At 38.0% G+C, this 14,586-nt stretch overlaps 2 protein-coding genes across 2 annotated transcripts in view; both read left to right on the plus strand.

The window, feature by feature from the left end:
- Positions 1 to 323: 323 nt before the first annotated feature.
- Positions 324 to 8,582, plus strand: copb1 (COPI coat complex subunit beta 1). Its single transcript, XM_043245201.1, has 22 exons — positions 324 to 478; positions 1,215 to 1,350; positions 2,067 to 2,296; positions 2,399 to 2,568; positions 2,667 to 2,781; positions 2,879 to 2,971; positions 3,380 to 3,517; positions 3,611 to 3,730; positions 3,813 to 3,920; positions 4,296 to 4,442; positions 4,596 to 4,741; positions 4,922 to 5,018; positions 5,552 to 5,712; positions 5,785 to 5,905; positions 5,991 to 6,218; positions 6,422 to 6,601; positions 7,084 to 7,228; positions 7,304 to 7,423; positions 7,529 to 7,674; positions 7,778 to 7,867; positions 7,954 to 8,109; positions 8,235 to 8,582. Exons 2-22 carry the CDS (start codon positions 1,260 to 1,262, stop codon positions 8,292 to 8,294), a joined length of 2,862 nt encoding a protein of 953 aa, XP_043101136.1. The 5' UTR covers positions 324 to 478; positions 1,215 to 1,259; the 3' UTR covers positions 8,295 to 8,582.
- Positions 8,583 to 13,461: 4,879 nt separating this feature from the next.
- Positions 13,462 to 14,586, plus strand: part of rras2 (RAS related 2) — a 30,599-nt gene continuing 29,474 nt past the window's right edge. Inside the window, exon 1 of the mRNA XM_043244685.1 lies at positions 13,462 to 13,827. Coding sequence (XP_043100620.1) covers positions 13,726 to 13,827 — 102 coding nt within the window. The 5' untranslated portion in view covers positions 13,462 to 13,725. The remainder of the gene's footprint in view (positions 13,828 to 14,586) is intronic.

A 14,586-nucleotide genomic window follows, 5' to 3' on the forward strand; every position in this document is an offset into this window, starting at 1 on the left:
TTTTTAGATTTTATTTATTATTTTTTTGGTTGTAGTTTTTAACTATAAAAACCTTCACATCAGTAAATAAATAAACAGCTTGTGTTATTTTTCCTTTTACATTTGCCTAATAAGATGTAATTTAAGTATAATTTCCAGTATAAATTTGCCTAATATATATATATATATATATATATATATATATATATATATATATATATATATATATATATATATATATAGAGAGAGAGAGAGAGAGAGAGAGAGAGAGAGAGAGAGAGAGAGAGAGAGAGAGAGAAGAAAAAAACACAATATATTGTATTGTGTACTCTCAACCTTTCGCGTTTGCATAACGCGCAGTGCTTTCTGAACCTTTTGGGTCGCTGTAGTATTGATGTGGCCAAGTCAGTCAGGTTCCACGTCATTCGGAAGGATCAGAATCTCTCCAGACACGGATGCGCATACAGAAGAAGAGAGAGACATAAGACCTGTTTGAAAGGTAACAAATTGGCAGCTTTGCAAAAGACCATATTAATAAAAGACAGATTTGTTGTTGTTTTGAGCGGCTTCGATCACGGAAGCGCTGGTCGTCTGTGTTAGGTTTTGTCGCAAACTGTTAGCGTGCTAGCTGCTACTGTAGCTGTGATGTCGAACGATCACGCAATCAATAATATAACTGCATAACCTTAAGTTTGTTATCAAGATGTGTTATTAAACAGCAATGGCGATATTAATGCGATGTTATTTGTAGTAACCTCACAACACGGTGCAAATTGGTCTTCTGCCACAGTTGGTAAACTAGCTGCTAATAATTCAATGAATCCTGTGCGGCCGCAGACCTTGAGACTAATATCACCTCAAATGCATGTAGTTATAAATGTACCGTGGAAGTACCATAGTGTTTGGAATGGCACGTTCATACCAGTGGATATGGTAATAATTGAAAGGTGCGACCTGTAATTTTTTGCTAATTGCAAAGTTTTACGTTTCAAACGAACAGCTCTTTAAGTAAAATTCATTACAATTAACTACAGTTTCTCTTCTATTCTAGCTACGTGCAGCTGACTGTCATTATTACTTCAAAAATGTCAATTTATATAATGCTGTCTGGGTCTTTTATGCGTGAACATAAAACTACCACAACAGCATACATAATACTATGTAGATGTGCCTCACTGTCGAATAATTGACTATTCATTTGAACTTTTAGCGATGTGTTGTAACTTGTGTTTCAGCGAACCCTTAAAGGCATTCTCGTGAAGAGAAGAAGAGCTGACATCATGACAGCCGCAGAGAACGTGTGTTACACGCTCATCAATGTCACCAATGACTCCGAACCACCATCAGAAGTCAGCCTGAAAACTGATTTAGGTAATGTCAAGTAGTTTATTAGATAAAATGACTTTTATTAAGAGTAAATATGTATTATCATGCAATGCATGCCCTTTTTTAAAAGTCTGGGTTTGGTAAGATTCTTCTAAAGTCTTTGAGTCCCTTTAAAGTCCCTTATCCAATATTACAGTTTCAACACATTCATATTTTAAGTCAGAAGACATTCGTGAACTCATGAAAATCATTTTAATATGCTGATTTGGTGCTCAAAAACATTTACTAGTTTTCACACCCAAAATAAACAAATATTTACATAACATATATGTGTGTACTTGTGTATATTTATTATATGTACATCTATATTTAAGACAATATGTAATGTATATTATCTATTTATAATATAAATCTAACATGTAAATATTTTTTAAATATATACTGTGTGAATGTTTATATGTAACTAATAAATATACACACATACACACACATTATGTAAACAAAAGCTTTTATTTTGAATGCGAGTAATGATTAATTAATCATTTGACAGCACTACTATTTTTCTTTTTGATAGTTCAAAAGAACGGCATTTATTTGAAATAGAAATCTTATGGCATTGTCTTTGCTATCTCTTTTGATCAATTTAACGTGTTCTCAATTAATAAAAGTGCACTTTTTTTAAAAACACTTGTGCTGACCCCAAATATCTTTTAAAGGTAGTAAATGTTACAGTTTTCCTCTTTTGTTTTTTGTCGAAACAGAAAAGGGGGAAATCAAAGCCAAGACAGAGGCTTTAAAGAAGGTCATCATCATGATCCTGAATGGAGAGAAACTTCCAGGCCTGTTAATGACTATTATTCGGTTCGTGCTGCCTCTTCAGGACCACACAATTAAGAAACTATTGCTAGTTTTTTGGGAGATCGTTCCTAAAACAACTCCCGATGGCAAACTACTTCAGGAGATGATCTTGGTCTGTGACGCCTACAGGAAGGTAGGCATGAAATATGCAACGTAATGTTTGTTGCTTACCGTAAAGAGGCATGTTGTCTGTATTTCTTTGTTCAAATACGCCATCTGTGTCACGCATCTGTAGGATCTCCAGCATCCCAACGAGTTCATCCGTGGCTCCACCCTGCGCTTCCTGTGCAAGCTGAAGGAATCAGAGCTGCTTGAGCCCCTCATGCCAGCGATCCGTGCCTGTCTGGAACATCGTCACAGCTATGTACGCCGCAATGCAGTCCTGGCCATCTACACTATCTACAGGTGTGTTGATGGATCTTTGTGCGCACAAGCAAGAAACAAGCATCAACACATATTGTTGTTGTTATTATTATTATATATATATTTTTTTTTTTTTTTAGGAACTTTGAGCATTTGATCCCAGACGCCCCCGAGCTGATTCATGATTTTCTCGTAAATGAGAAAGACGCAAGCTGTAAGAGAAATGCTTTCATGATGCTGATTCATGCAGATCAGGTACGTAGTCTTATTATGATGGAACAAATTAGGTTTTTGAGTACAAGAACGTGAATATCACGAAACTGCATAACCGTCCTCCTAATAATAATTGCAGGACAGAGCTTTGGACTACCTTAGCACCTGTATTGATCAGGTGCATACTTTCGGAGACATTCTACAGCTTGTGATTGTGGAACTGATTTATAAGGTGAGTTGCTTAAGCCCTTGAGTCAAAGCATAGCAGGACTGCAGTTTCAGTATAAGCCAAATAAATAGTGCTTTACTTTGACTAAATATGGGTAAAAACAACACACAGCTGTAGCCGACTCTTTGAAATTGAGCACAACAACATTGTTGGTTGGGAAATATTTGCACATTACCTGCCACAGCTTACAGTTCTTAGTAATTCTGTAACATCTATTTGCAAATCAAGTATTTGACGCATTTTAAAAATTATTTTAAAACGCGTCAAATACTTTTTACTATTTCATTAAATATTTGCTGTGATCCCTCTTGGTCAATCAAATTCTAAGCTCTTCAGCTTTATGCACACTGCATATTGCCAGATGGTCTTAATGGTCGCATTCTCAAATTTTATATTCTTAAATTTGTTTAGGTCTGCCATGCCAACCCCTCAGAGAGAGCTCGTTTCATCCGTTGTATCTACAACCTGCTGCAGTCGTCCAGTCCTGCTGTAAAATATGAAGCGGCCGGAACTCTGGTTACTCTGTCCAGCGCTCCCACCGCCATCAAGGTAACAGCATCTAACTGCACGGTTGTTCCCATAGCCTGTATATTAGGTAAATGGAAGTTATATGGCATTGTTTGCACGTTTTTTGTGTTGCAGGCTGCTGCTCAGTGCTACATTGATCTGATCATTAAAGAGAGTGACAATAACGTTAAGCTCATTGTTCTGGACCGACTGATCGAGCTGAAGGAACATCCTACTCATGAGCGTGTGCTGCAGGTACACATGAGCGCATCAGCTCATTCGGAAGCATTTATTCCACAAATGAAACCTGGCAGTGAGCTTGTTACTCTATTTTTAGGACCTTGTGATGGATATTCTGAGGGTTTTGACCACTCCTGATCTTGAGGTCCGCAAGAAGACCCTACAGCTGGCCCTGGACCTGGTGTCATCCCGCAATGTAGAAGAGGTGTGTGTCAGAACGAGAAAGTGAATTGGCCTCTCTTTGCTATGCAATGACTTTCGAAAGGCACTATAAAAGTATTCCTGTATGGTTTAAGGGGTGGTCACACCGCACGCTTAGTTCTGTGGACTTCCATTCAAACGCATACAAATGTGAAAGACGCAAGCTCATGTAAATAAGTTTCACATTTTGGCACATTTCAACATTCAGGAAACTTTTGAATTTGAACATGATGTCTGGTGTGCTTACTGATTCATGGGCCGTATCCATGCTAGATCTCTATTTACTTTCATTACATGTATGCATTGTATTACGCAATGGTAGATACAACTTAATGTCAAATTAGCAAGCGGACGACTTGAACTGTTCTTTTTTTTGCAGCTGGTTATAGTTTTAAAGAAAGAAGTAATCAAGACCAACAATGTGACGGAGCACGAGGACACAGACAAGTACAGGCAGCTGCTTGTTCGCACTCTCCACTCCTGTAGCGTGCGCTTCCCTGACATGGCAGCCAATGTCATCCCTGTGGTACATTTCAAAACATTCGTTACTAGCAACAAAATTGAGGTTACACACTTCACCAGACCGTTTGACCATTATTGTTAATACATCTAGTCCGTTTAGATCTTCTCATGATTAATGTTCTTGAATTGACTACTTGTGTTTTGTGTGTGGCCACAGCTGATGGAGTTCCTGAGTGACACTAACGAGGCGGCTGCAGCCGACGTGCTGGAGTTTGTGCGTGAGGCGATTCAGAGGTTTGACAACCTTAGACCTCTCATCATTGAGAAGATGCTAGAGGTCTTTCACGCCATCAAGACTGTCAAGTAAGAAATGCTGATTAACTGCTTCATTGGAAATTTGATAAATCCGACTACGTAAATCATCTGTAGTAAAAATGAATCGGCCTATTATTGGACCGCTTAATAGTACTTTGTCCCGATAGGGCTTATGAAAGGGATTGTGATGCATTGCGGTGATTTTTAACAAGGACTTTTCTGTTGCAGGATTTACAGAGGCGCTCTGTGGATTTTGGGTGAATATTGCAGCACTAAAGAAGACATCCAGAGTGTCATGACAGAAGTCCGCAGGTCTTTGGGAGAGGTCTGTAGGGCAGCATTTCGTGTTGCTTTGTTAAATTCAGGGTTCATCGCCAAGAACGGTTAACAGCAGTCAACATCTAAAGTTAAATGAAATTTAGTGAAAGGCTGTAGGGTTAAATAGTGTTCTAAAATATATATAAATAAAGATGATTCTCATGATTTCCAGTCCTGATATTTTTTGAAAATGAATAATGAATAATGACAGTTCTATAGTCTATAAAAAAGTGAGCAAAAACGTTCTTTGGCTAGCAGCTATTATTTTGAGTGTCTGTATCACTGATTAATGAATGATAAAAATAAAAATCATTGACAGGTTAATTTGTCAAAGTGTGGGAGCCCTGATTATAACATTTTTTTTTCTACTAATAATATATATAATATTAATTGCACAAAAGTTCACCTTAGTGTTCAATACACACACAGAACAAGTTAAGTTGTTCTTAAAATATATACGAACATGTCATAAGCATTCTTTATTAATGCTACTACACCTTACAGTGATCTAAAACGTCGTTTTAAATTATGATCTTTCAGATTCCTATTGTGGAAAATGAGTTGAAAAAGGAGGCTGGAGAGGTGAAACCTGAGGAGGAAGTGACTGCAACTCCAGCTCCTAAGCTGGTGACAGAAATGGGTACTTACGTCACTCAGAGTGCCCTGAGCACCTCCAGACCATCCAAAAAAGAAGAGGACAGGTGATTATCCCCTCCTTAGTGATATAATGTGAAGATTATTTTCCATCTCTAAAAATCCCTTTTTTTCTGTAGGCCTCCTCTGAGGGGCTTCCTGATGGACGGAGACTTTTACGTTGCTGCCTCACTGGCCACCACCCTCACCAAAGTGGCTTTGCGTTACGTTGCCCTTGCCGAAGACAAAAAAAGACAAAATGTAAGTTCATTTTAAAACAGTGAGTAAACCCTAATTATTTGTGTGTCGGTTTGTGGTGGAATCAATTTTATTTCCCTGCCTTTAGTCGTTTGTTGCAGAGGCCATGCTGATCATGGCCACTGTGCTCCACCTTGGCAAGTCATCTCTACCCAAGAAGCCCATCACAGATGATGATGTGGACCGGATCTCACTGTGCCTCAAAGTCCTGTCTGAGTGCTCGCCCCTCATGAATGACATCTTTAACAAGGAATGCCGCAGATCTCTGTCCCATATGCTCGCTGTCAGACTGGAGGAGGAGAAACTGTCTCAGAAGGTAAGCACGTTTCCCCTCATTGCTTCTTGGTAGTAAGTGAAAACCTAATAATATGATTATAGTATTGTTATATTCACGTAAAGATGTAGACAAACGTCAGATCTTACAGATAAAGAGATGCTCATTGCTCATTTATTTGTGACTATTATATTTAATCACGGTGATATATAATTTTTAATTAATTAATTTTTTCCTCTCCTCAGAAAGAGTCTGAGAAGCGCAACGTAACAGTTCAGGCAGATGATCCGATCTCCTTCATGCAGCTGACAGCTAAGAATGAGATGACGTCCAAAGAGGATCAATTCCAGCTCAGTCTGCTGGCTGCTATGGGCAATACTCAGAGGAAGGAAGCCGCAGACCCTCTAGCTTCCAAACTTAATAAGGTCATTGGAAGATTTTATATGGATCCGTTTAAATCAAGCCATATTTTTATGACGACGATCAGGGCTAGTTGCAAAGCTTAAACATAATTAGAAAGGTTGTTTGTCCACCAGAGGGCATGTTGGTTCAACTGATGGAAATTATTAATGCCTTACATCAGGCAGGAGTCTGAATTGTTTTATCTTAGTGTAATATTTCCATAGCTCAGCTAATGTTTTTTATTTGTTTATTGGACTATTTGAAATGTGAGCTGCTGGTTGAACTTTTTAGAACAGAACTTTCTGCTATAATCTCATTCTATATACCAGATAATGGTAACGACATGACTTTTGAAGATTCTTAAGAACTAAATCTAATTTGTATTTTTTTTTTTGTTTTGATTTTATTTTTCATATTTTGAGTAATCTTAAGGCCCCCTATTGGCCCTTTGCCGTCTGTTTGAAAACCATTGTCCTAAACTGATCCATCTGACGTTTTCTTCCAGGTCACCCAGTTAACTGGTTTCTCCGATCCAGTGTACGCAGAAGCTTATGTTCATGTCAATCAATATGACATCGTCCTGGATGTCCTGGTTGTTAATCAGACTAGTGACACTCTACAGAACTGCACCTTGGAGCTGGCAACACTTGGTACAAGTTGTTCCTTTAATACTTTATTGCACGCGTTTGGTGCCTGTTTTACTCAACATGTTCTTCAACCTCCAGGGGATCTTAAATTGGTTGAGAAACCATCTCCTCTTACATTGGCTCCTCACGACTTTGCCAACATCAAAGCCAACGTGAAAGTGGCCTCCACAGAAAATGGCATCATATTTGGAAACATAGGTTTGTGGTCTATGTGTAGCTGTCCTTGCTGATACTTGTAATCATTTTTGTCGTCGAGGAGTGACCTGGAATCACTTTAATAAACAAAGCCGCATGTTTTTGCAGTATACGATGTATCGGGAGCAGCCAGTGACAGGAACTGCGTGGTCCTCAGCGACATTCACATTGATATCATGGACTACATTCAACCGGCCTCCTGCACAGACGCCGAGTTCAGACAGATGTGGGCTGAGTTTGAGTGGGAAAACAAGGCAAGTGTCTGGTGATCTCTTTTTGCAGATACCGGCTATGTTAATCTCCATTTTTTGCGAGGGGAAATGTCTGGAATTTGTTCTGTGCTTTGTTTCCACACAGGTTACCGTCAACACCAACATCACAGATCTGAACGAGTATCTCCTACACATTCTTAAATCCACCAACATGAAGTGCTTGACCCCAGAGAAGGTACAGCGCCCGCTTGATAAGAACAGTATATGCCTCTTAGAATTAGTTTATACATGAATATCTCATGTTTTGATTTTGTAACTCAGGCCCTGTCCGGCATCTGTGGCTTTATGGCGGCAAATCTATATGCCCGCTCTATATTTGGGGAGGATGCCCTCGCAAACGTCAGCATCGAAAAGCCAATCCACATGGGACCTGATGCCCCAGTCAATGGCCATATTCGCATCCGAGCTAAAAGCCAGGTGAATTTTGATTTGTATATTTTAGTGATCAGTTACAAAGTCGTAATTTATGGGGGGGGGGGTTTGCCCGTATAATTTGTACCTGCATGAATGATAATTCCTCTTTGTTTTGTTTTTTTTTACAGGGTATGGCTTTGAGTCTGGGTGACAAAATCAACCTTTCTCAGAAGAGGACCGCTGCATAAATTTCAGAGACTGAGGCCACTGAGTCAAAGGGCGATATTTGACTAAAAAGCGCTATGGTTACTCCTATGTCTTGTCTCGTTTCTCTATCGCTTCTTTTGTGTCTCTCCAGACTACCGTACACACGCAGTGCTCTTTGGCCAAGATCTAAGCTCTTCAATCCCCCAAACTATGTCTAAAGGGGATCATTTTGACATTTTTTACCAACACGATTCTTCTTAACAGCTCTAAAAGGGATTGGCGCCGTTCATCTGTAATCTGTTTCAATAAACATTGCACATCATATATCACGAAAGCGTCTGTATTCTCTTGTTAAAGAATAGTGTTACAACAACTGTTTTTTATGAATTGGGTCGCTTGTAAGTTGTCAAGAACAGTTCTGCCCTCAAACCACAGTTGACACAACAAAGGATGTGTTCTCTTGAAGAAAACCTTCTGGAATTTTGAGAATTTTGTTATGGTCTCCTGCCTCTTAGATGACTTAGGCTCATAAGACTTGTGGTCAGTCATAACTTTCATGTCTACATAGTGTATAATAATATTAAGGACAAAGGCGACAAATCTGTGGCCTTGCACTGAGTAGATTTGACCTCTTAAGGAGGCACATTCGTTTTTAAATGAATATACACTGCAGTGTATTATGAATTTTTGAAAATGACCTTTTCTGGCTGTGTAATGAAAACATCCTGCAAAGTTTTACATCTGAAAGTGCGTCTGGTATAAGTCATTGTCCCTCAAAAGAAATTCAGTTTTGAAATGAGCCCTAAGCCGTTTCACGTTGACGTCAAAATGAAACATTAGCATATTGCCCGCCCACTTGTAGATCTTTTGGAGTTGGGTGTGAACGAAAATGCAAATGTATTCTTTGCCACTAGGTGCTGCTTTTGGAGCGTTAAAGCTCACAAACGCTGCTTTAAATGAAATCGTCCAGTCGCTGGAGGGGTTTGGGAAAATTAATCATTTAACAAATTGTTTGGGGTCACACAAAAATGTGAGCCTTCCAAAACCTATAATAGGGCACTTTAATGTGCTGTAAAAACAATAATGTGTAATTTTTATAATTTAAAATAACATTTCATTTATCCAGTCTTCAGAGGTATGGAATAATATGCTGATTTGATGCTCAAGAAATATGCAATATATTATCAATGTTGAAAATGGCATCGAGAGGAGAACTTCTGAATGATTTTTAAGATCAAAAGGAAAGTACAAAAGAACTGTTTTGGGTTTTTTTTAATACTGTACATTTTTATGCATTCTTCCTAATTTAAAAGTATTACTTGGACACACACACACTCACAAGAGTCCAGGTTTTGAACGGTAGTGTATGTAGTCGCTGTATTTTACCTGCTCACCAGTCACTGTCTGTTAAAGTGCAGTGGAAGCAGTTCTTGATGTAAATGATACATTAGATTTAAGTAGCTTCCAGTTTCATGTAAGGTGTTGGAGATAGATGTGAAAAGTGCTGACGTGACTTTATGCAAGTCCTGCATTTAATTCCATTAGGCTTTTATAGCAAGCAACATTACTTACATAAAAATTACGTTAATGGAGTTTTATGACTTTCTCAAACTTACTGTTATAAATGTTCTACATATAATCAAATGATAGCTGGGGGGAATGAGGTAATAAAGTTTTAAGCAAACACTATTAATTAGAGGGGATCAGCTTTTCATAAAGTTTTTCAAATAATATGTAATAAAGACCCCGCTTAAAATACTGACTAAAGAGGTCACCATTACATTTTACGCTTTTATTCAAAACACAATTAAAGCACTCAAGACTCTTCGTGCAGCAGTGACACAAAGCTGGAGCTTGATTGGTTTCTTTGACATATCTTTACACGTCAGCTTTTATTCCAAGCTATTTCAGAATGAGACTGATCTATATTGTAACTTGTCAGCTTCTTTAGTTCTCATGAGACATATATTTGAACGTTTATCACCAGAGTGATATTTGATTGCAAAACATAAGAGAAATTCTCTACGCTGCATGGAGATTTCAGAATATTGAAATTGCTCAGTCTTCTGGCAGATCTTAAAAGTAGTATAATTGTTTTATTGCTTTTTGAAAATGCTGCACTGATTGCTTAGCCTCATTTCGTAATTCGTGACTAAATGAGCGCTTAATCACAAAATGACAAAGCTATAGCTACAGTTTCTGTTTTGATATGACAAACGCAGTATGTGACTATTCATTATACACGTATAGTAATAACGGAATTGTTCCGCGATGTGAGTCATGGTGTCAGGAGTTTTGACTTTTGCATTAAGAGGGTTTTGTTCCTTTGATTTATAGCAGCTGCGTGTGTCATTTTGTATTCATTTTCATCTTGCATGATATTTCATTAACTCTAAAAGCAATATCACACTCTGTACTGATAAATCATAACACACTCTTAGTTGTATGATGCTTTATACACCGTTCAGACGTTTGGTGTCAGTAAGATGTATTTATGGAAAGAAAGAAATTATTTTACTGAGCAAGAATGCATTAAAAGGATTAAAGGGTACTGTAAATATGACAAAAGATTTATATTTTAAAATAAATTAACTGTTGATAATAATAATAATAATTAAAAAAAAATCTTGATCACCAAATCAGCATATTAGAATGATTTCTGATCATTGGAAAAAAAAACAAAAAAACTTTTTAATAATATTTCACATTTTTACTGTACTGCATTTTTACTGTACTTTTTACTGCATAAGAGACTATTAAAGTACTAAAATATATTAAAAACATTATTTGTATAGGGAGCAAGTAATTCAGAAAAAAAATGAAGCTGACAAAAGCTGGTGAATGTACAGTCAAAACAGACTTTTCTTGATAGGAGTTATAATAGTAAAAATAATCAGATTTAATGCAACATGTACACTCTTTATCTTTTTGGTTTCCAGGACTGTGGGAGATGTTGTTTGCTTTCCTGTCAGCGACTGCGGCGGGACCATGCGAATCTTGGAGTTCTGGATTACGAGTTAATTGAAATTCCTGAAATTCCTCTGGGGAGAGTAAACGAGTCAAAGGGAATTGATTAATTCTGCTACTCAAAATAATATCTTTCCGACGGTTTGTGTACGAGCTACTCCTAAAGAGAGCATGCAAACCACAGTAACCTTTAACAGTGACATTTCTGGAGTTTACAGGATTTACATTCTACAGCTGATGCTTCCTCGTCTTGTAAAAATTCTTGCTCTGTTGATTCGCTGGACCTCTTGTGAAGACCTCCAGAGGTCATGCTAGCAAGTCGTGACATGTAGAGGATTGGTGGGGGTTTATTAGGATGGGTCATTGTGTTAAGATAGACTGAGCCTCAGCAGGTAAGTGTCGGGTCACTTTTCTGCAGCTGTGGAAATAAACTGCTCCATTATAAAACCCGCACATTCAAGTGGGTGGAAAAGGACCTTAATTGGTATATTTATCACACAAACTGGTGCTGCGTTGTTGGATCTCCTTTTCAGATTTCTGTAGAGAGATAAAATAATTTAAAGAGGTTTCCTGCAATCTACAGTCGCGACGAAAGCTCCTCAAGGAGAGGAAGCAAACAACACATACAATAAAAGAGATTAAACGTAGTGAGATCATACAGTTCATTTTCAAGACTACGATAAAGAGCTTCTCCTTCATTTTCAGCATGACACGTTTAAATAAGAGTTTTGCTACTACCAAACTTCAGTGTAAGAACCAGACACTTTTTACTGCACTTCTCCTATAAAAACACCAGAATGGTTAAATCCAAATTAATTGATCAGGGTGGATTCCCAGACATTTACATTATTTTGTAAATATGGCCTTGGAACGCACCGAATAATTTTTTGAACAAATTTTTTGTGCTTTTGCAAGAGTTCAGTAGACACATTTATCATAGCTTGTATCAGTTTGGTACGCTGCTCTTACTCTTCTTACTCACATGTAAATGACAACTTCAAGTGAAAGTCGCTGATTATATCAGCGAATTCGTCACAAGCTCAACGTTTTTATGTTTCTACTTTTGCTATATTTCTATGTTTAAAACAGCGATTTGGTGTTCAACTTGTACTACTATCCTCTATTGGTAAAAAAGACTCTGGACAATTATCTCCCAAGTGATTTCTTTGCTGACAGCATTAAGTCTGAGAATGATTCAGTGGGCTATGTAACGTTTAATTGTCAAAAAATGACTTTTCGTTAATGGTTTTGTTTGAACACACCTAACTGCTTCTCTTTTTTTTGTATCTCAGACGAAAACTAATATATCTTCTAAATAAAAAGCTTGTTTTTAAACATTTTTGATATATATATATATATATATATATATATATATATATATATATATATATATATATATATATATATATATATAAAAAAAAAATATATATATATATATATATATATATATATATATATATATATATATTAATTATATTATTTTATTTAGCATTGCTAAAAACTTAATTTGGACAATTTTAAAGGTGATTGTTTTCAATATTTTTGCACTCTGACACTCCAGATTCTCAATTGGTTGTATCTCAGCCAAATATTGTTTTATCCTATAACGGTTATTATTCATCAGTGGAATGCTAATTTATTTCTTATTTATCCAGCTTTGATGGTGTATAGATCTCAATAAAAAAGACCCTTGTGACTGGATTAGTGGTCCAGGGTGACGAATAAAGTCAAAATGGCAGTTGATGTAATAACTTACTTTAAAGCAGATTGTGAAGTAGTTATAGTAATAGCCATTTTAAGTCATCTCGCATACACTCGGTTTTGTGTCGAGCGAAACAGTGGGCTTCGTTTCCTTGTTTGAGAGCCACTACTTGAGAGGATTCAAATGTACATTTAGCAAACCAGCCTAAGAGTTAACTGGTCTTAGTTAACTGCTAGTCTTAACTGGTCTCCCAACTTATGCTCGTTTTAGAGGGGGTTTGGGGTAGATTTCAGACTGATTCAACAGCGAGCAACCACAAGATAGCCCAGGACCGCCACAGACACTAAGTGGGACAATATAGGTTTGTCAGTGGCAGACCTAAAAGTGTACCACGCAATACCGGAAATTTAGTGACCGAGATCAACGATACATTCACATGATGATGAGTTTGAAACCGGCACATACCGGCAGTGATAGCAGCGGGCGCCCCCTAGCGCCTGCCGCGTGTATTGGCTGGACTGATTAGCCCTATCTTCCCCTCATCTTGCAGCAGCACAGGCAGTCAGTGCCTGGTAGCGATTTAGACGAGGGCGTATGGACTTGAGGCAGCAGTGAATGCATTTCCCACAGACTGTGGTCGTACTTTTCTCCTCTCGTACGGATTACCACCGAGTTCACACATCGCCTAAACGCCGTATCGCATTTTTTCCGCTGCATTTCTCCATCTGAAGGCCTGTCACAGAGTAAAGTGGCTCGGTGTGCGTGTGTTTAGACAGCGGAGCGAGAGCAGCAGCGTTTCCCCGATGGCTGGCTGGAAGGACGGCTCAGTGCAGGAGAAATATCGCCTGGTGGTCGTCGGAGGTGGAGGCGTCGGAAAATCAGCACTAACCATCCAGTTTATCCAGGTAAGCGGATAGACGGCGGGATCTTGTGTGCTTTTCGGCCATTTAAAAAAAAAAAAGAAGAAGATGAGAGGGTGTTTAGGAGCTACGGGTGGATTTTGCTCACAGAAATGGGGACCCCATAAGCGGAAAAGGGGGTTCAGGAATCCGAGCGAGGCCTGCGTCATCTTAACTCCCCGCCTTTATTTAAGAAACGTACTGCTTAAACGTAAAAACAAACATATCAAGAGAAACGTTGGAGTTAATGCATGTGGTAAGAGTTCAAACTCTGTAGCGAAAGTGCTGTATGTAGTTCATAGGCATGAGAAACACTTTCGTAAACTGTTGCATATTGCACTGAGTTACACCAAATTAATAACCAAAGCAGGCGACCGAAATACTTGAGCAGTTTGTTTGCAGTTTCAAAGGCAATATAGTGACTAGGAATATATTTAAAGACTGCATAACAAAGTTGTGGAACGGTATGTAAAACAATATCCCCCCTTTTTCTTTTGGATAGTTGATCACAATGTTAAAAAAATGTTCCGGCCGGGATACCATAGTTGCTCTAGTTATCGTTTCTTCTGCCAAATCTGTGCTATCTAGTGTAAGAAGCTGCTTTCAGAATCATTGTGTAATTTTAGCTGTTGAGGAAATGGGTGGTTAATACCAGGTTATTATAGTGAAAACTGCAGTAAGCGGTTCAGTTATTGTTACAGTCATTTTTGAGACATGGACCTAAATTTGTATCGCAGCTTTACCTGCTTAGTTATCAAAATGGCA

Source organism: Puntigrus tetrazona, chromosome 7, assembly GCF_018831695.1.
Source record: "Puntigrus tetrazona isolate hp1 chromosome 7, ASM1883169v1, whole genome shotgun sequence".
Taxonomy (NCBI): Eukaryota; Metazoa; Chordata; class Actinopteri; order Cypriniformes; family Cyprinidae; genus Puntigrus; species Puntigrus tetrazona.